Raw genomic sequence first — 22,342 nt, forward strand, 5'->3', positions numbered from 1 at the left:
GTTTTAGACAAGTTGGGACAACAAAAGACTTAAAGTTTTATAATGCTTTATAAAAAAAAACTGATTTGTTTAATTAGCAACAGGTCAGTAACATGACTGGGTACAAAAAGAGCATCAGTCTCTCAGAAGTCAAGATACTTCTCTTTCAAAACTACAGCAATTGGTCTCCTCAGTTTCCCAAACGTTTACAGAGTGTTGTTAAAAGCAGAGATGATGCAATACAGTGGTAAATATGCCCCTGTCCCAACTATTTTTGAAATGTGTTGCTGACATCAAATTCAAAATGAGCATATATTTAATAAAAAAAAAAAAATTATATATATATATAGGGCGGCACGGTGGTTAGCGCTGTCGCCTCACAGCAAGAAGGTCCTGGGTTCGAGCCCCGGGGCCGGCGAGGGCCTTTCTGTGTGGAGTTTGCATGTTCTCCCCGTGTGTTTCCTCCGGGTGCTCCGGTTTCCCCCACAGTCCAAAGACATGCAGGTTAGGTTAACTGGTGACTCTAAATTGACCGTAGGTGTGAATGTGAGTGTGAATGGGTGTCTGTGTGTCAGCCCTGTGATGACCTGGCGACTTGTCCAGGGTGTACCCCGCCTTTCGCCCGTAGTCAGCTGGGATAGGCTCCAGCTTGCCTGCGACCCTGTAGAAGGATAAAGCGGCTAGAGATAATGAGATGAGATATATATATATATATATATATATATATATATATATATATATAAAATGAAATAAAATCTCAGTTTCAACATTTGGTATGTTATCTTTGTACTATTTTCAATGAAAAATAAGGTTTCCATGATTTGCAAATTATCATCGCATTGTTTTTATTTACAGTTTCCACAGCATCCCAACTTTTTTTTGGAATTGGAGTTGTAAGACATGTCCCATATGAGAAAATTCCATGACACTCCTTCTCATTAGTTGTTCAACTCTTCCCTGGGCATGTTGCATTCTTCCCAGCCTGTGTGAGTGTATGACAGGAAGAGCTGTTGCACATTGTAAAGTGTAGCATGCAAGCCTCAGAAATCCTCTGCCACAGTCTGAAAGCCAACAGAGTTCAAATAAAGTCTGGCTTTCACCGGCATGTCCAAGCTGAACCGGCATTTAGCTTTAACTGCATTTTGCTGGGACCTAAACAACCAACAGTCACAACTGTAAACCACAAACAACACTGCGTGCGTCTCCCACTAATTACTAAGTGCATGCAAGCTGCATTCTTGAACTAATACATACACAGTTATAAACCCCCCCCCCCCAATAAATGTCATGTGATAACTTCTGAATGTGTGGGATTTTCCTGTAATTTGCAATAATTACAGAGACGTTTAAATAAGATTAAAGAGTCAGCCACTCCAGGAAAGATGAAATGGACATTGTGTTTATGTAGTGCTACATAAACACCAACATGGTCCTGTGCAAATTTGAGAATTCACACAAGAAAAATTTGAATGAAGAATTGCAACGTATCCGTGCGTTTACATGACTTCTTTCGGAGAACGCCAAACGAAACGCAACCACTTGTCGCATTTCTCATCCATCTCCACGTTCACTGGAATTTTATATGAGATCAGGTTCGTAAAATACTGAGCTACTCCACTAAAACATATTTAATATGGCAGTAAAACAAACGTTTAAAGGGAACAGGAGTTAAAACCATCGTTATCATACAATGTATCTAATCTAATCAGTACAAAGGAAAAGAGGACAGTTAAGTTTATTCATACAGACTTTCAAAGAAAACAGCTTTCCTACTGTATTTTCTCTTTGTTTTTAATGCATAAACATTAGACATATGCAAGTCCCCTTACCCAGGCTAATATACACCCCTTCATACACACATGCTAAAAGCTTACCAGCTGTTCGGCTCCAGCTCCAGTTCCAGCAGAGACTGGCTTCTGTCAGACGTACACTGCAAACACCACATGTTGCTTTCTGATCCCTACAAATAGCAGCATTGCTATGACCCATGGCTGCCCATCTCTTTGGCAAGCAAAGCCTCAGTCATAAGCAAAGTGTTACACTCTTCATCCAGCTACTGTGGACTCCACAGCCACTAAATCCCTGTTTTCCTTCTCTTGCTCTGTAGATAGCGAGGACAGGGTAGTACAGAGTGCGTGCCAATGACTGTGGCTAAAAGGGGAGGGAATTCCTTCGTCCAGCAATCTAATTAGATGGCAGGAATATAAACGAGCCTGGCCCAAAGACGAGTGTTTAGCTTGGTCCTGTACCGCCTAGACTGTATAAAAGAGTGAATAATATACACGGTAGGTTGTCATCTGTAGAATAGCAAAGACAAAGTCCAAAGAGCTGATGGCTAAAAGAGTGGGAAGCCCCTTTGGACCAGGAGAGGAAGTGGGGCTAATAATAGCCAGATTGCAGGATGGATTCAGGCTGTTAGAGGAGTTAAGAAGTGGAGGCAGTCTTTATCCCTCCCTCTCTATCTTTCCATCTCTCTCCATCTCTCTTGAAGACTTCAGCTGCTGTTTCTAGGGGCCAGACTGAGTCTTGGCGGTAACATGAGCCCTACATATGCGACAGATGCGCTCCAGACACTAGCGCCTGCTGGAGAGATGCAGCCAAACATGGCTGTCACTATTCTCTCCTCACACCATATAGTAGTTTACATGGCCAACTCCTAAAAGGGCCATATGCCCCACTCAAGAGTGGCCATTTCACTATAGAACATACAAAACCTTGGTGTACCTTTAACTTCTGATATCTTGCTTTTGGGCAAATGCATCCAATGATCAAACAAAACTTTCTTAAAATAGTGTACACATTAAACAAGTCCTTTAAATGCCCAGTGCGCCCCTGAGAAGCTTCAGAATTGCAATCTTTTAGAGGCAGGGCCGAGTTGGCGTGTAAAACAAAAGGCTAAAAAACACACCCCTCCATATTTATAACCAAGGCTTTGAATAACATCTCTATATAATCTGTCCCGTTTTTCCCTCCTCCCATTTCCTTACATAAGGCGGGTTTACACATTTCCCCTTGATGACATCATTACCTAAACAATGGGTGTCGCAGGAGTACAATCCAGATGCTATCACCCACCGCACAGTGAGAGACGCATAGTTCTGGGATGAAACAAAGCATCGATGTTTAACAGAAAATTAAAGCAATGTAGCCCTCAGGAGGTCTGCTGAGACTTAACAGTGATCAAAGTCGGAAAAAGCTCATAATGGTAGCTGAGTCTCCAGCACCATCCAGCTTTATGTGCCAGCAGTCACTGAGAGGTGATGGTGTGGCTGTAATTACTGGAATTTTCAGGCGCTCCCAAGAGCGAAGCCTTTCATTTTTGTGCATTTGTCCAGAGCGCATACTTCCTGAAGTCTAAGATGAAAACACACCCAATCTCATTAAAAAGAGAGACAAGACGGTCAACTGAACATTTTGGGCTGTGTAAATCATGTAGACATTTATTCAATCTAGACATGAAGAAAACTTCAGCTGTGCAAGCAGAAGGGATCTACCTCTCATCATCTAAAAAAAAAAAAAGAAGCAGCAGCAGCCGAGTCTGTTTTAGCCTTACGGCAAACACAGAATAAATTAAAATCAACCTGAACGGTCAAAGAAATCAAATTAATTGCTGTGATTCATTTACAGAATCAATAAAACCCACACTATTCCAAACAGCTGCAGTCAGACTAAACATTACAGGGTGTGTGAGTTAATAGTGAGGGTGTGTTGAACACATTTATATATTTTGTCACACCAAGTCCGAATGTGTGGGTGGGTAGGTGTGTAGAGCGTGTGTATTTTTCCCCAATGCCAGTTGATTGTTATAAAGAAATTAACTACACAATGTGTTCATACAAGGTTACTGTGACTTCATGTTCCTGACGGCCACCGGATAAAGTTGCTTAAGGACGACATCAAATCTTTTCATGCTGAAGGGTTTGCGGTTCAATAAGGGCTCCATAACATGTCAAAGGCTTCTCATGAAGAAATTAAAGGAGAAGGTCTGTTCAAGGCTGCATACATCATTGTTAGCTGACAGAGAAGCCCAAACAATTGTATCTCCATAATTCTGGAGTAAGTTATTCACGGTATTTTTAGAGAAAATTTCAGCTTGCTCTTGCCTTTTACCAAAACCTTCTACATTCTCATTAAAATGGAGAAATACTCCAAGGTCACTTAAAATCTGCCTGTTCAAGGTTTCTGGGTTCTCAGATTCTCATCTGTTCCCTGATGAAGGACAAAATAAGACAGAGTTCCGATTCCTCTCCTTCTACTGATATCTTCTAGACACCTGTTTTGGGGAAGGGGCACTCTGAAAACTGCCTCTTACTTTCAACCTTGCAATCCTAGCAGTTGCCACTTATTCCACGTCTCAATGTCACTCTAACAGTGCTGCCTGGACAGAGAGATGGCATGCAGCTTGCCATGAACCCAAGGGAGATGTTGGTGCCAATGTGTCTGCAGTCATTTCAGTACCAATCTTACCTCATTCTGCTGGCTAAACTTGACTAGGGTTCTCAAGAGTAAGAGCAAGTTCAGCAGAATATTTTAGCTTGTGTTAGATAGTTTAGATTGGCTATGAAGAGTCTCTTACACAGAGCTTCACTCACTTTTTCCTGTAAGGTCTCCAGGAAGCAGCAAAACCCCCCAGAAATGCCATGACATCATGGGACGTCTTAATCTCTAATTTTAATCGAGTCTGTTATTGCTTATGCTGTCAAGCTGATGAAATAGAACGGAGCTACAGGAACTGAATAACTCGTACGATGAACTCAGAGGGGAAACAATAACTCCATTTGCTGCAAATTTTATTGCCAATTTGTATGTCACTAATGCAGCTAGTAGCTAAAGTGTTATCTAAAGGACTATAGAACAATTACAACTGCCATCCTCAGGAAGTAAACATGGGTTTACAGTAAACCTGAAACTCTCGTGCGATTACATAGGTTTCCACCTCACTCACAATGCTCTTCAGCTAAAACACACACACACACACACACACACACCCTGATGGATGCATTCTATTCTATAAATCAAGGGTCTCTCAATTTAACAAGATCATTTAGTTAAATGCCCCTGCTCTTCCTAGTTTTGTGTATTTAACAGCCAGTGCTGGAACAATAAAACGTCTAGTTAACTGCAACACTACCCTTAACAAATACTTTTTATTCTCCAACACCAAATTGTTCATAAACAGTGCATTTAAAAAAAAAAAAAAAAGCACACTGCCTGTTTAATGAAGTCATAGATGGTGTTTCATGGTGGCACGGTGGTGCAGTAGCTATCATCGTCACCTCACAGTAAGAAGGTTCTGGGTTCAAACTGGAGTTTGTATGCCCTCCCTGTGCCTGAATGAGTTTCCTCCACATGTTCCGGTTTCCTCCCACAGCCCAAAGACATGGTTAACTGGCTACTCTAACTTGCCCATAGGCGTGAGCGTGATTGATTGATTGTCTCTGTTTTAACCCGGCGATAGCTTGGCAGCCTGTCCGGGGTGTACCCTGATGTCAGGTGGGATTGGCTCCAGCTCTCCTGTGACCCTGAGTATAACTGACCCAGTATAACTGGTATAGACTATGGATGGATAAATGGTGTTTATTAATGTGCAGGATCATGCCCCAAACTTGGCCCTCAATCATGTGCAGAACTAAATGTTAAACTGCTGAAATGCAAGCTCCACTGTAGCGACTACAGCACAATAAATCTAATTTTGAGTGATTCCTGACTACAAATCGCTTCCTGTTTGTTTCCCGATTTCTGGTTCCTCACTGACTTTATGCTTTGAATTATTGGCGTGCCCAAGCTTGTGTTTCAGGCCCGAACCAACAGGTCTTTATTATGAAGACTTTTTGCCACACATCTGAAAGGCTGATGACAAAATGAAGGCCAAACGCGTGCCAAAATGTCTCAATGTGACACAGATGCTTGAAAACTTCACATATACCAAGCAGAGTAGAGAATGAGCCGTGCTTCCAATACATACCATAGCACATGAATCAAAACAACTGTCTTGCTTTTGCATTACATAGCAAGAGTGCAGATGAAATGCTTTAAAATTTTTTGTTGTGCTCCGTTTAGAAAACCAATACACAGGGTCTATAAACTATATACCGACCATCAGATAATTAAAAAGATTTAAAAAAATAATTTGGTGTCCATACCCTTCCTCTTCAGTCAATAGGTTTGTAGAATAATTTACAGATAGCAGATGAAGCAGTACTTTACCGTAAACATGTCAGATGAGAGTCCGGAGATTGCAGTTCATTCTTGCTCAGCTCAAGTTGTAAATCTCCAAAGCTCCTGGTTTGCAGCTCAGCTTTAAGTACTGACAGTGACTGTGTCTGAAGCTGGGCACTGACCAAGGGCATAAACACACCACAGGGGCTCAGCAAATACTGACATAAAACCACATGCTGGATTTGCTCAGAGAGCAAGTTGATGGGCAATTGCTCCAGTCTTCAGTGAAGACAAACAAGATTTATGTAAATACAAACCAACAACCATACCAGCACTGATCTGCAATCAGATGAAAAGATATTCCAGTGTCTCATTCCTGTTTGCTTTAATCATCTCACATCACCAGTCTGGAACTGCATTTGCTGTACCTCATTACCAAGGAAAAAAAAAAAAAAAACAGCAAGTCTGGAAACATATCTGCCGAGGCCCTCTGAGACATCAAAGCTCTTGCTGAATGCTACTCAGCATTTTAACTTGACCAGGGAGGGAACATGACATGTTAACTTTCCATGAAGATTTCAAGAGCTACTGCAGAAACCTTGGCCTTGTTGGGTCTTCAGGGAAAATTTACGACACCACAAAGAAAAAAAAATCCTAATGAAGAAAACATATGTTTGGGAATAACAAAGTTAGGCTTTACAAGTGTGGAGGCGTTTACGGTCCACAACCTTCTCTGATTAATTCTATAATTTGTTAAGGAGGCTTGTATATCTATATCTCCTTTACATCACAGGTTCAGCCTCAATCACTTGAGAGGAGCACTGCAGTGATTTGACGGCTCCCAGCATGGATGAGTTAGTGCTCGTGAACACATTGTTCATTTATAGACTCCACATGGTCCCTCCTGCACAAAGTGACCTCAGAGATCCAGTCTAAACAGAAAGATGTGGACATGCCCAAGTTATCTCCTTCTGCTTCTTTTCACCCAGCAGGGACAGAAGAGTGCCTCTAGGGTTGGAAATGTTCTGTATACACTGCAGCAGTTCACCGTTTAGATAGCTAGATGGAGTTCTGCAGACTGGAAGAGGCTGACACGTGTTCCAGATAATAAGCCAAAGAAAGCAATCATGTCAGACAGACAGATGGAGAAAAATGAGAGGAAGCAGAGACGAGAGAAGGGCTTGCATAAAGATGTGCAGAATCCTGGTGAGAAACATTAGTCTCAAACAATGTGGCGTGAAACAAGACACTTGGACTAAAGGGACAGAGAAGGAACTCCAAGAAGCTGGAGTGATATCGATCTTCCACTTAAGAGCTTCAGGATATTTTTATTAACAAGACATAAGGGATACCAAGATGTATTTTGTACATGTAGTACTGAGAGCACTCTAAGTACCACGATGGTGCAGAAATGGTGAGCATTCAGGCCAGACTAAATCACCACAGGCTTCTCTTATACAGCACTAGCTGGAGACATCCATCCATCCATCCATCCATCCATTATCTGTAGCCTCTTATCCTGTTCTACAGGGTCGCAGGTAAGCTGGAGCCTATCCCAGCTGACTACGGGCAAGAGGTGGGGTACACCCTGGACAAGTCGCCAGGTCATCACAGGGCTGACACAGAGACAAACAACCAATGGTCAATTTAGAGCCACCAATTAGCCTAACCTGCATGTCTTTGGACTGTGGAGGAAACCGGAGCACCTGGAGGAAACCCACACAGACACAGGGAGAACATGCAAACTCTACACAGAAAGGCCCTCACCAGCCTTTGGGCTCGAACCCAGGACCTTCTTACTGTGGTTAGCACTGTCGCCTCCCTACACCACCGTGCCGCCACTGGAGACATCCAGTGTGACAAATTCTGATCATCTTCTTTTAGACCAACCACATCACATTAATGTTCCTTTCAATGAATTTCAATTCCTGTTACTTGAATAAAGTGCATGGTAGAACTACTTGCCATGCTGCAAAGAACTGCGCTAAAAATTATGTATAGAGTATGCTTAAAATGCTCCCTCTGTCTAATTCTATTCCTGTTCACTCATGGGGAAGAGAGGCGGCGTGAACAGAGAAAAATGCCACTTTAGTTTTGTAAAGGTGCTCACTGATGTTCTAATGCTAATTCACAAACGAGACTACCTGACATAACCCAATAACAAAGTCGAAAGTAAATTCGTCACAGCAGCTATAAATCTCACATTTCTGTCATAGGGCTTTATGAGGCAGCAACAAATTGAAGAGGTAGAACAATTATTTTAATGAGCAATAACATTCAGAATGAATGCGCAATAAAACAGAAAATCGGGGTATAAAATGAGCCGAAACCTACCACTCTCAAGCTGATAAAACCCAATCAAGTCCAAACGCAGTGTCAGTACAGCAAGATATACTGGCACCTAATATTAGCTCAGTGTCTGCATGATGCTCGTGTCTCTCCATGAACACAGTCATGCCCCTGCTCCTCCTCTCCTCAACCTCTTGCCCTATGGCATGAGCTCACACTGAGCTCACATAATACGGCTGCTGTATGAAGCCAAGCCCATGTACACCTTGCCAGCTGAGGGCACGGTTTGTCTTGGCACCCTGTACAACAGCTACCTTTCTGCTCAGAGTTTTTTTTTTTTTAATGCTAAAGACAGACAGAGTGCACGGTGTGTGTGTATCAATATTACAGGAAGGGTGTGGTGACTAACACAGCTGGCTGACTTTACTGATTTTGTGCTAACTGAAGGCAAATAAAATTTGAAAATCAGTTGTGGTTTCATAATGACGCATGGATCCAACTCTCTGTGCATCATTATGATCTCTGACCTACAAAAACACTACTGCAATGACTGTCCATTTGCGATCACGGTGAAATTGATACCTAGATAAAGCCCAGGCAATGAGGTTTCCACACACAGTGCAAATTTTTTTTTTTATGAGCTAAATGAATTACATCGCTCTTTTGACGAGACATGATTCATCGCACACCATGAAGACAATGCACAAGTCCTTGACAACTGATGAGACATCGGGTTTTGCTTTTCATATCTAAGAAGTTAATCTGAACTTCCTCCTGACTGATAAATGTTTCTCTGTTCGTGACAGATAAATTATTTTCTTTAGTCTAACGGCTCATAGACAAGACAACGGTTTTTCATACTCGCGTCTTAGGTTTACATGAAAGTGCGAATTATCAGACCATCCACTCTGGAACAATTCCAGACAGAAGATCAGTTGCTACAGTTCACATGACTATGGTTTTCAGCATCATTTACATAATTGTTTTGTTTCCATCATTGTAAGAAAATAAAAATGTTAAAAACACCCCACAAAATATACTGAAAACCCTTAACTGTAGGCTAGCTTTCCAGTAAAGCATACTGCATGGACTGTATGGGCTTGTTACCTCGCTCAGGATGGAGTCCATCAGGGGGCGAAGTATTGTTTTCGGTTGGGTTTCTTTAGTTTTTTTGTTAACGATATTACAGGAAAACGGCTAGACCAGTCTTCAGGATCGATGGGCATTGGTCTCAAATAGAACCTCCAACATTTTGAGGGTCATCTGGTCAAGGTCACCAAAAAGGTCAAAATCGTTTTTGTTGTGGCTACTGCTTTATATACAGGCGTTAGCCACTACATCATCGTGCTGTAAGAATGCAAGTGCAACAATCGCACACTGTGTATGCACATGCATGTGTTCCAATTAAAATGGCCGGTGAGTGTATACAATTTGGTTCACCGTTCGAAATAAATGGACTACACTAAAGAAATTGCTTTCAGACATTTTTGTGCTTATTACAGAGGGAAAGTGCATTCCACTGAGCTCTAGCGCCAGGCCTTTTCCGGGAAATAAGAGTTTCGGTCATGGCGACAGTGTGTGTATGTCAGCCTCGGTTCGGAGGTTTCGGTTTCGAAAACTAAGCGGTAAGAGTAGAATAATATATAAAAAGTACAGACACTTGGTATATTTCACTTCTGTGATTTTTAAATTGTTCATTTTTGGATGACGCTTCATTTTTGTGGCTACTGCCTCAGAGTAAATATATATATATATGCTATATTTACTGTATGGACATGGTATCAGAAAACAATTATAGTTATAAGCAGTAGCCACATGTACCCATAGGGTACCTATTTTTTTTCGCGATATCTTCCTTCATATTCATCATAAGTGCTACCAGGCGAGGTTTGTTTTGCCTGGCAACACTTGTATTCTTTTTTTCAGAACAGAAAAAGTTTTATCTTTTTGTCCATTCTACTGAAGCCTGCCGATAAACATTACTTTATAACAGAGCAGATAGAAACACAAGCAATGCTAAGTACAAGCTGCCTAGAGACAAATACTGAACATTAAGCCTCATTCACCGAGTTTGACTGACAGGAAGAACTGGAATTCCAAGGTCAATGCAATGGAGAGTAATGACTATTTGTATCCAAGGTTCAGCTCATGAATTTCAATTGGTATCATCATATTGTTGTTTCACTGCTGTTTCACATACAAAAATAAAGCATTATGGAAATCCAGGGTCAAACACACCATTGTTATGCAAGATTATGTTCCAGAAACAATGGAAATAACTGTTTGGAAATAAAGAATGAAATATAAAAAGTGTGCGTCTGTGTGTGTGTGTGTGTGGGGGGGGGGGGGGGGGGGGTTTAATAATGTCAAGAGGCTTCAATCTATTTCCTCATGAAAAACATCCAAACCTGCTTACAGGAATTCACACCAACAAATGCGTTTCTGTTGAGAACACCCGTACTCTAAACACAAATCACCTTGAACTGTACTCTACTGGTTACCTCACTTATCCAACATGGATAACTGCATCCTCATTAAACATAATGAATCAATATAAACAAAATGCTCTTAAAGTGATGCTTAGCAACATGCATTAAAACATCTAACAAACAGAAATCATGTTTCTGACATAAAATGTTAAAGCAATTTGCTCTTGAGAACCTGCTAGAATGGTATGTGAACATTAATCGAGTGGCACATCAGGAAGTCGTCAGCTTTAACATTTACGAGAGGCGGTGAGTGGAGTCGATGTGTATTCAGAGCACACACATGTAAGGCTACGTTTACATTAGACCGTATCTGTCTCGTTTCCTTCGCGGATGCACTGTCCGTTTACATTAAACCGCCTGGAAACGCCGGGAAACGGGAATCCGCCAGGGTCCACGTATTCAATCTAGATCGTATCTAGTCCGGTGCTGTGTAAACACTTGAGATACGCGAATACGCTGTGCTGAGCTCTAGCTGGCGTCCTCATTGGACAACGTCACTGTGACATCCACCTTCCTGATTCGCTGGCGTTGGTCATGTGACGCGACTGCTGAAAAACGGCACGGACTTCCGCCTTGTATCACCTTTCATTAAAGAGTATAAAAGTATGAAAATACTGCAAATACTGATGCAAATACTGCCCATTGTGTAGTTATGATTGTCTTTAGGCTTGCCATCCTTCCACTTGCAAGTGTTAAGTGATATGCGCTGGGATCACACACACAGCGGCTCAGTCCCGAAAACACTGCCAGTGTGCTTCACTCGCGCGCTCTGTGAGCTGCGCAGGGCCGGAGTGCGCACCCTCCAGAGGGCACTCGCTGTTCAGGGCAGAGTGATTTGGAGCGCAGGATGCCTGCGGAGCCGAGCGTATCCGCGTATTGGTATTGTTGTGTGCACGTGAATTGTGTATTGGTGTTGCTGTGTGCACACTAATCGTTTTAAAAACGTTAATCTGATGATCCGCTGATACGGTCTAATGTAAACATGGGCTAAGAGTTTAGTTGAGGCAGAGTTTTAAGTCATAAACCCTGTACAAAAATCCTATAAAGAACACAAAGGTACACAAACTAATATTTCATAGCTGATTGCATCATCGCGGCATCATTATTTAAGGAGAAGCATTAGGACTGGATACACTACAAAGTGGCCGTTTACAGGACTTGTTGGGGTGGGTGTGGTTTAAAACTATAGGAACCTGCATAATAACCTGAACAGACTTGGCTCAGTGGAAAACAGTGAGAAACATGTATTAGAAATATTAGCACCATGTATGAATCCAATTTTCAGCAACAGCAAACTGTAATGACAACATAGAGACACTAATTTATTCATTCCCCACAAGAGGGATACACGCGTGTGCATGCGTGCAGCACGGTGGTGTAGCAGTTAACACTGTCACCTCACAGCAAGAAGGTTCTGGGTTCGAGCCAAGCGGCCAATGAGGGCCTTTCTGTGTGGAGTTTGGCATGTTCTCCCCGTGTCTGCGTGGGTTTCCTCCGGGTGCTCTGGTTTCCCCCACAGTCCAAAGACATGCAGGTTAGCTTAACTGGTGGCTCTAAATTCACCGTAGGTGTGAATGTGAGTGTGAATGGTTGTTTGTCTCTGTGTGTCAGCCCTGTGATGACCTGGCGACTTGTCCAGGGTGTACCCCGCCTCTCGCCCACAGTCAGCTGGGATAGGCTCCAGCTTGCCTGCGACCCTGCACAGGATAAGTGGCTACAGATAATGGATGGATGGATGTGTTTTTTTTTTCCTTCTTCTTCTTACTCTCATGAAGGTGGCAGAATTTCAAGGGACTAAGAAAATTAAACGTTGATTAACATTTGCAAATATCAGGCACAACTGTTTCTGGTGTAAACTGGGTTTACATCAATTAATTATTCATTCATATTCAATAACTGCTTTAAGGTCTGTGTGCGCGAATGAAATAATGTTTTTTTTAATACTTTGGGAAAAGAAACCCAACATGTATGTTCATTAGAAAATATTTTGGGGATGAACACAAGGAAAACTAACTGAGAGCAGGTGAGATTGGTCAGGAGTGTCTGGTAGTAGTGGGTTAAAAAAAAAAATCATACTTCTATCCCCTCTAGAAATTAATTACAGGAATTTAGACAACCAGGTAGAAAAAAAAAAGAATACATCTGGTAGTTGTAGAAAAGAAAACAAAAGGTTTAAACTTAACAGTAATTTCACTCATTATCTCAATGTACAACTCCCTTGTCAGTTTCTTTTTTGTCGCAATGGTAGGTGGAGAGAACACCTGCAGAATGCTGAATAAATTCCTCAAGCTGTCTTCACAGTAATAATACTCAATTACAGATTGCGTGTGGAACACGGTCCATCCATCCATTATCTGTAGCCACTTATCCTGCACAGGGTCACAGGCAAGCTGGAGCCTATCCCAGCTGACTATGGGCGAGAGGCAGGGTACAACCTGGACAAGTCGCCAGGTTATCGCAGGGCTGACACAGAGACAACCAACCATTCACACTCACATTCACACCTACGGTCAATTTAGAGTCACCAATTAGCCTAACCTGCATGTCTTTGGACTGTGGGGGAAACCAGAACACCCGGAGGAAACCCACGCAGACACGGGGAGAACATGCAAACTCCACACAGAAAGGCCCTCGCCAGCCGCTGGGCTCGAACCCAGGACCTTCTTGCTGTGATGCGACAGTGTGAACCACTACACCGCCATGCTGCCTGTGGAACACTGATTTAACAGATTTGCTTTTAGGCAGAGAGGAATTGTCATGGCCTTCTAGGCCTTCAGAGAAGGCCCAAAAATATCAGCGTTTCAAATATTATATTTAATTGCTTTCATTCTTTCATTATAATTATTCTCTTCTGATTCTAATTTGGCCTCATTTTCTATCAGATTTGCTTCAGAAATGAAAGGGTTACTGTCCTGGAAACATTAAAATAGTGTTATCCAATGAGATTTTTTTTGTTTGTTGTTTCTAGGCTGAGAAAAGTTTAGAGCCGGCTCATTCATTGGTTAGGACTTCATTGCCGGGACAGAAGGCCATGGCAGTGTATGTTTATGTAGGAAGTGACAGATGAATTAACCAAATCAGATTTTGAGTTATAGTGGGAGGGACCAAAAAATTAATCGCCCTAGGCCTCTTCGAAGGCCAACGCTAGCTTAACAGTGAGTCGGCACCATTAGCGTGGCAGTGGAGCAAGATCGTTATGACCACAGCTATGGCAGAGGAGATCAACGTGGCTAGCTTAATAGTGCTGTCTTTTTCAAGGCAGGCTTTTGCGGAGAAACAATTTATAATACAAAAGGGAAGACCGACTCCAACACTGGACCTAAAATAAAAAAGGGAAAACTGTTAAAAGGCATTTCAAAGTCAACAATTTTATCAATGCTGTGTTAAAAAACAGGCTGTATTGCTGAAGTTGCCTACTTTTTTTTCAATGGACAAGTCATCTGCCTGGGTTTATGCTGGATTTGTTAGCCTTACTAACCAAAGTCAGCCCACCATCTTCAAAATTCAATGTCACATCTGAAAGCTTAAAAACTTTCGGGGACACCAGAGTACACCTCCAGCTGGATGAGCAACGTCACAACCAAATTCTTGCCCACAACAACAAAGTCAAACAGAACAGGGAGGTGTTAAAGTAACTCATTAACACCATTGTGTTTCTGGGGAAGCAAGAGTTTGCATTCAGAGGACATGATGAGGGCAAGGACTCTGAAAACAAACAGAACTACTTGGAAATGTTGGATTTTTTTGCCCGAATATGACACTCCCCTCCGTTGTCATCTTGATGCTGTGACTGTATTTGTGGGCACGTCAAGCAAAATTCAGAATGACTGATACAGTCAGTTGCAGAGATCATGACTGAGGCCATGAAGGATGAAGTGAGTAAAATACCTTTTGTTATTGCATGTATGTTGTGCATTTATGTTCGTATACCTGTAAAAAGTGTGAAGCTTTGTTTGGTGCTGACCACCGTGACTGGAAGGGGTACAGTACTTAGGGGCCTTCCAGCTGGTGTAGTATTTATCGGTAGTGTTTGTGAATACTAATAAAGCAGTCAAGCCAGTGCTATCGAGTGTAAGTAGCACAGGCTAACAACGGAGAAACTAAGATGTTTGTCTCCAGACTCCTCTTCCACGCACGCTTGCTCGCTACAGTATTTTTCCACTCATACTTAAGTATTCATTTCCCTATGTAATTTACTTGGTTACTTTTAAAATCAACATCGACAACCACACACAATGGAGCTACCTGGCACCCTGCCGCTAATCCCTTGCAAAATCCTTTGCCCTGTTGCTTTTTTTGGTGTCTGGCTAAGTTTTGGCTGAGCTGAAGTCCCAGCTCTAATAGTAACGGCTCACCACTGCTTTTAGGCCATGTCACTATTTAAATTAAGGGCTTAACTCACAAAACTAACTGGCCTGTTAAAGCAAATGGAACCAAGCTGAAAATATAGACACACGCACATCAATCGAAGCCAACACCTCCCTTCATTTTTAAGTTTAGAGATCAGGAGAGGATTTTGGGGGGAGTATTGGTGTAATCCAGGCTGGTGAGAATGAAAACAACTACTCCTTTCCTCTTTCACTCCTCCATATAAGCAACCTTGGGCTGAATCCTTTGCTTCTCTCCACAGGTCTGGTGTGGGATTACATTGTGGTGTTCTGGTCCTCTGATTAAAATATCCATTTCCTTGAGGATACCCAGCCAAATCACATATTTGACAAATTCTTGCTTGTGTTTTCCTGCATCCTAATAGAAACAGAAGCAGAGGAGCACATGCTATGAAGAAGAAATGGTAATCAAGGAAGTTCATTTCCTGTCCAACCGGGTGTGACACGTTGCTGATAAAGCGCAGTTCAAATGCTTTCCGAGAACAAAAATTTATTTAAAAAAAAAAACACCAAGAACACCCTGTGGTACAATTTAGCAGCAAGTCAAGCTAAAAGAACAAGTTAATTACAGGCTGTGAGATGAGAGCAGCAATATTTTGATTAGGTATGTCACTGGTTTAGCAGTACTGGAGCCTGAAAAAATTCATACATGTTAATTTCTGTCGTTTCAAACAAATGTATTTGTTTTATACAGGACTATGGAAGAAATGATAGCAATGTACTGCAGTAGTGGTTGAAACGTGCTTTCAATTTCAACAGGCACAGGAGATTAGGAGGAGGGGAAAAAAAAAACAGCCCCGTTTGAAGACTGACATTTAGAACGTGATGCGCTGAAGGTCATCCATCTCATTCTGTAATGCTCTTTGCCATTCTGTGAACTGGAGTACTGGCAGCTCGTTGGTGTACATTAGATGAACATGATTTGAGTGTTTTTGGAAGTATTTGGAAAATACAGGCTGTCAGGGTTTTTTTGTGCGATTAGTAATTTCTACAAGCTGGTAATGATTTCCAGGATGTTTTTGTCTCATTGAATACATTGAGATACACAGGGGGCTTGATAGGACCTGTCAGTGCTTACGTAACACAACGGCACTTGAGTTTTTTTTTTTTAAATTCTTTTCATTGTCCTTCTCATCCTTCCAGCACTCTTCTTTTCTTCTTCCTTTTTTCTTCACACGAGATCATGTGCTGATATATTAGCGGTCTATGATTTTAGTTCATGACTTTGCTTTCAGTCAAAAGCCATCAGAAGAAATCAAATCTTTTTCGACATCAGACACTAAATGTCTCAGTCAAACAAATGCATTTCGGTTAGGGATGGGCAATGTGACAAATATCAGCTTTCAACACTAAGAAATATCAACAATACGCAACCTGTATAGAGATATTAAAGGTGATATAACCCTTTTCCACAAGTTGACACAGTTCCCTGAGGTCTTAATGAAATGTCTGTGACATGCTTTGGTCAAAATACCACAGCTCCATTCGCACCCTGTCTAAACAGCCCTGTTCAAAATGGTTGATTTGAGTACCTGTTCCTTTAAATGATGAGTCACTGCTCACCCCCTGCATCGGCCAAATCAGGTAGCACTTTCCTCGTGGATATTCATCTGCCAAGGCCGTTCTCAAGCTGTGAGTGGAGATACTCAGATGAGGGGACGGTGTAATTCTAATGAGCTCCATTTGTGACATAGAAAAGAGAGACAAATCTGAACAGCTTATTGAAGCTCATGTTTTCTGAAACAGGCAGCACAAAGAAACTGACTAGGTGTCTTATTTCAGCATTTCTGGGTTGGTAGGCTCCAGACGCACAACTGTATGTGCATAAGCTCTGAAAAAGTGACTTTTTTATGTCCCTTTTAATATTTGGTAACAAAGTGCTAGCAAGCCACAGTGACTCCTTATCAAGCCTGGGGAAAAACACTGGTTTCCAAGTATGATCATGTTCCCAGATACTAGAACTTTGACTATCAAGTGTACACACTTTGGCCAAAAATAAATAAAAAAAACTAATCTCATATCATCTCTAGCCGCTTTATCCTTCTACAGGGTCGCAGGCAAGCTGGAGCCTATCCCAGCTGACTATGGGCGAAAGGCGGGGTACACCCTGGACAAGTCGCCAGGTCATCACAGGGCCGACACATAGACACAGACAACCATTCACACTCACATTCACACCTACGGTCAATTTAGAGTCACCAGTTAACCTAACCTGCATGTCTTTGGACTGTGGGGGAAACCGGAGCACCCGGAGGAAACCCACGCGGACACGGGGAGAACATGCAAACTCCGCACAGAAAGGCCCTCGCCGGCCCCGGGGCTCGAACCCAGGACCTTCTTGCTGTGAGGCGACAGCGCTAACCACTACACCACCGTGCCGCCCTAAAAAAACTCAAAATATTAAATAAATAAATAAAATTATTGCCTTCTGGACATGCAGTATGAACAGTTTTACATCCACAAAAATAAAAATTAGACAAATTATTTACAGGTGAAGTAGTTATTTTTCTAAAACTGTTTCTACTATAATAAATATGGAAATATTTAAGGAACAAGATAAGATTAATGGCCTGATACAGATATTGCTGTGGGGGAAATGATCTTCAGGAAAAAAGGTGGGTGGGCTCAAGTTACCAAAATAAATAAAAAGAGTAAATAATGAGAGCAAATCTAGAAGCTGATTTCATGACGGAGTCGTCAACTTTTTCATGAACGGGGCTGTATAATTTTTAAAAACTTTTTAAAAGGGTTACATGTCCACGCATTAAACTTCAGACTGTCTTTCTATCAATACAGCAGTGCAGATGCAAGAAGTGTCATTTCTGAGTGAGAAAGATGTTCAGCAGCAGCCAAGGAAGGACACGGACACACGCATGGAGACACATGCATGGACACACTCAGCATTCTGTTGAAAGCCGACAGGATTGTGTTAGGACTAGGACTGTTTTGGCCTCTAGAGGCCGCTGTTATTTCCTTTTCATGTCGTGTTTATTTTGGCCTCTAGAGGCCGCCACTGTTCCTGTGTTTTGTGTTTGTGTTAATTGCCTAATTATCTTCACCTGTGTCCTTAATTAGTTTGTCTATTTATACCCCTGAGTTCAGTCCTCTTGTCACGGAGTCTTTGTGCTGTTATGTTTATCTCCAGTTTCCTTTGTACTGTGTTTTTTGATCTTCTTAGCTTTTGTATTTTTGCACTTTGCTTTTCTTTTGGATTATACTCTTTGGTTTTTTTTTTTGTCTTTTGTTTTGCCCTGTATATAGTGTATATAGTTTAAATAAACCTTTTGATTCTTTTTCTACTTCCGCCTCACGCCTCTGCATTTGAGTCATCCCCCTGGTGGCCTAGTGGGGGTTTGCTGGATTATCACACCAACGAACCAGGTTCGAATCCCAGCAAAACCCTAACAGAAAGACTCCGTCATGACCGACTCAGCAGAGGCTGCTTCAACTGTCTACCCGGCCAACCTTCAGGGAATTATGGCAGCTTTGACACGCTTCGGAGCAACCATGGACGCTCATGGACGTACGCTCACCAGCCAACGTGAGGCCCTCGCTCGCCACGAGGAACTGCTTCAGCAAATTGGGAAAACCCTGGCACAGCTGACATCTCTGCCTGCATCTCCTGCTCCTGATCCAGTTCCTGCTCCTGATCCAGCTCCCACTCCTGCTCCAGTGCCTCCTGCAATGCTGCCTTCTTCACCTCGCGAACCCAGCCTTCCTGCACCACAGAGGTATGACGGCAAGCACAGTGAGTGCCGAGAGTTCCTCACCCAGTGTCAACTCACCTTTGAGCTTCAGCCTACCACCTACACTACGGATCGCCGCAAGATTGCCTTTGTGATCACCTTATTAGCTGGTAAGGCGCGAGCCTGGGCTACTGCTATCTGGCAAAGACAGGGACCTGAGTGCTTTGATTTCCAGCTGTTTTCTGAAGAGATGCTTCGGGTCTTCGATCAGGCAGACATCAGTACCGACGCAGCCCGAAAGCTCATGTCCATCCGGCAAGGAGGAAGCGTCGCAGATTACGCCATCTCGTTCCGAACACTCGCAGCAGTAAGTGGATGGAACGAGACTGCCCTGGTGTCAGCCTTCCACCATGGTCTGTCTGACCCCATCAAGGACGGTCTGGCCTCTATTGGATGCCCAAGTGACCTCGAAACCCTCATCTCACATGCTATTCGTCTGGACAACAGGATGAGAGAACGCCACCAAGCCTTGAGCCCCTCCAGCCTCCCTACCTCTACCTGGAGACCGTCTACCTCCTTCAGTGACTGTCCAGAACCCATGCAAGTGGGTCGTACTCGCCTCTCCGCATCTGAGAGGGAGCGCAGAAGGAGGGACAAGTGCTGCATCTACTGTGGCAAGCCTGGTCACTTCCGAGCATCATGTCCCGAACTCTTGGGAAAAGGACCGCCCCGTCCAGCCGAGGGAGGGTTGTGACGGGGCCTACCCTCTCTCCCGGACTCCCTGGCCAAGGAATCTACATCCCGGTCTCCATCTCCTGGGGTGAGTCTGTCCACTCTTGTCAAGCTTTGATAGACTCAGGGGCGGCTGGGAACTTTATGGATATTCACTTCGCCCAAAGCATCAATATTCCGACTGCACCTCTTGAAGTCCCACTGTCTGTGTCTGCCCTCGATGGCCAAGCGTTAGGTGATGGAAGAGTCACCCAAGTTACTTCTCCAGTTTTCCTCCAGTCTCAAGGTCACAAGGAAGAAATATCCCTGCACCTGATTCCTTCACCTGAGTTCCCAGTTATTCTAGGCCTTCCTTGGCTTACTCGCCACAACCCTCGCATAGACTGGGTAACAAGCCAGGTTGTGGAATGGGGCCCTGCATGCCATGCCTCTTGTCTGCTCTCTAGCTCTCCTGTGTCTCCTGCCGAGCCCCCTGATCTCACCGAGTTATCTCAAGTTCCCACAGAGTACTGGGATCTCAAGGAGGTATTCAGCAAGAGCAGGGCCGCCGTTCTTCCTCCGCACCGGGCCTACGACTGTGCCATCGACTTGCTCCCTGGGACTACCCCTCCTCGTGGCAGACTGTTTTCCCTCTCTCAGCCAGAACGCAAGGCCATGGAGGAATACCTCAAAGATGCCCTGGTCTCTGGGTTTATTCGACCCTCCACTTCACCTGCTGGAGCCGGCTTCTTCTTTGTCGGCAAGAAGGATGGGGGGCTCCGACCATGTATTGATTACAGGGGCCTGAATAAGATCACTGTGCGCAACCGATATCCCCTTCCGCTGATGTCCACAGCTTTCGACCTGCTCCAAGGCGCCACCGTCTTCACCAAGTTGGACCTACGGAACGCATACCACCTCATCCGTATCCGACAGGGAGACGAGTGGAAGACTGCCTTTAACACCCCGTCTGGGCACTACGAATACCAGGTGATGCCCTTCGGACTCACCAACGCACCAGCTGTTTTTCAGGCCCTAATCAACGACGTCTTAAGGGACATGATTAACCTATACATTTTTGTCTACCTCGACGACATCCTTATCTTTTCCAAGACCGTGCAGGAGCACCGCCACCATGTCCGCCAGGTTCTCCAGAGGCTGCTACAGAACAATCTGTTCGCCAAGGCCCAGAAATGCGAATTTCATGTTCCCGAGGTCTCCTTTCTGGGATTTATTGTACGGACAGGCCAACTCCAAATGGACCCTGCCAAGACCCTGGCCGTCCGGGATTGGCCTACTCCCAAGTCCGTTAAGGAGGTTCAGCGGTTCTTAGGATTCGCTAACTTCTACCGCAAGTTCATCAGAAACTTCAGTTCTGTGGCAGCACCCATGTCAGACCTCACCAAAGGGACAGGTGGATCTTATGGCTGGTCTCCTCAGGCAGAAAAGGCGTTCAAAGACCTCAAGGACCGCTTCTGCACGGCACCCATTCTGGTTCTCCCGGACACCTCCCAACCATTCATCGTGGAGGTGGACGCCTCGGACAGTGGTGTCGGCGCGGTGCTCTCTCAACGTTCGGAAGGAAAGCTGCACCCCTGCGCTTACTTCTCCCACCGCCTGAGTCCTGCTGAGTCCCGGTACGATGTGGGGGATCGAGAACTGCTAGCGGTCAAACTGGCCCTTGAGGAGTGGAGGCACTGGCTGGAGGGAGCACAACATCCATTCCTGGTTTGGACTGACCACAAGAACCTGGAGTACCTCCAGCAAGCCAAGAGACTGAACCCTCGACAGGCTAGGTGGGCCCTGTTTTTCAGTCGGTTTGACTTCACCCTCTCATACCGCCCCGGCTCCAAGAACACCAAACCTGACGCACTGTCCAGACTGTTCTCTGCCACTAACAGGGAGAATGAAGTCGGGCCTATTATCCCTGTGTCCCGGATTGTGGCCCCTGTCCGCTGGGGTATTGAGGAGGCTGTCCGACGAGCCCAACGCCAGGACCCCGGTCCTGGGACGGGGCCACCAGGCCTCTTGTACGTCCCACATCAAGCCCGGGCCAAGGTTCTCCAAGGCCTGCCGCTTCATACCACTGTGCAAACTCCCCTCTGCTCTTGAAACTGCGAAACTTTTGTTTAATCATGTCTTCCGAGTCTTTGGTCTTCCACAGGACATCGTCTCAGACCGAGGGCCCCAGTTCTCCTCCCGAGTGTGGCACGGGTTCTGCAAGGTCATCGGAGCCACTGCCAGCCTCTCCTCTGGGTTTCACCCACAGTCCAATGGTCAGACGGAGAGGCTCAACCAGGACCTGGAAACCACCCTGCGAGGCCTGGCTATGGATAACCCGACATCGTGGAGCACCTGGCTGCCATGGGCGGAGTACGCCCACAACACCCTGCAGTCATCGGCCACCAAGCTGTCGCCATTCCAGTGCCAATTCGGGTTCCAGCCACCTCTGTTCCCGGACCAGGAGGAGGACGCGGGGGTGCCCTCGGTCAACCAATATGTGAGACGGTGTCGCAAGACCTGGAGCAAGGTCAGGAAGACCCTCATACAGACCTCCAGAACCAACCAGACTCAGGCCAACCGCCATAGAAGACCTGCACACGCTTTCCGCCCTGGGCAGCGTGTTTGGCTGTCCACTAAG

At 44.3% G+C, this 22,342-nt stretch overlaps 1 protein-coding gene across 5 annotated transcripts in view; it reads right to left on the reverse strand.

Annotated features, from left to right (window-relative positions):
- iqsec1b (IQ motif and Sec7 domain ArfGEF 1b) overlaps positions 1 to 22,342 on the reverse strand; it is a 514,186-nt gene that overhangs the window by 69,303 nt on the left and 422,541 nt on the right. The window contains exon 1 of one of the 5 annotated variants that reach the window (XM_060910460.1): positions 1,854 to 2,292. The exons of the other annotated variants lie outside the window; for them this stretch is intronic. Within the exon in view, the coding sequence (XP_060766443.1) occupies positions 1,854 to 1,924 (71 nt within the window). The 5' untranslated portion in view covers positions 1,925 to 2,292. Of the gene's footprint in view, positions 1 to 1,853; positions 2,293 to 22,342 lie in introns of those variants that run through there. 5 annotated transcript variants of the gene reach the window in all.

Source organism: Neoarius graeffei, chromosome 26 (genome assembly GCF_027579695.1).
Source record: "Neoarius graeffei isolate fNeoGra1 chromosome 26, fNeoGra1.pri, whole genome shotgun sequence".
Classification (NCBI taxonomy): domain Eukaryota; kingdom Metazoa; phylum Chordata; class Actinopteri; order Siluriformes; family Ariidae; genus Neoarius; species Neoarius graeffei.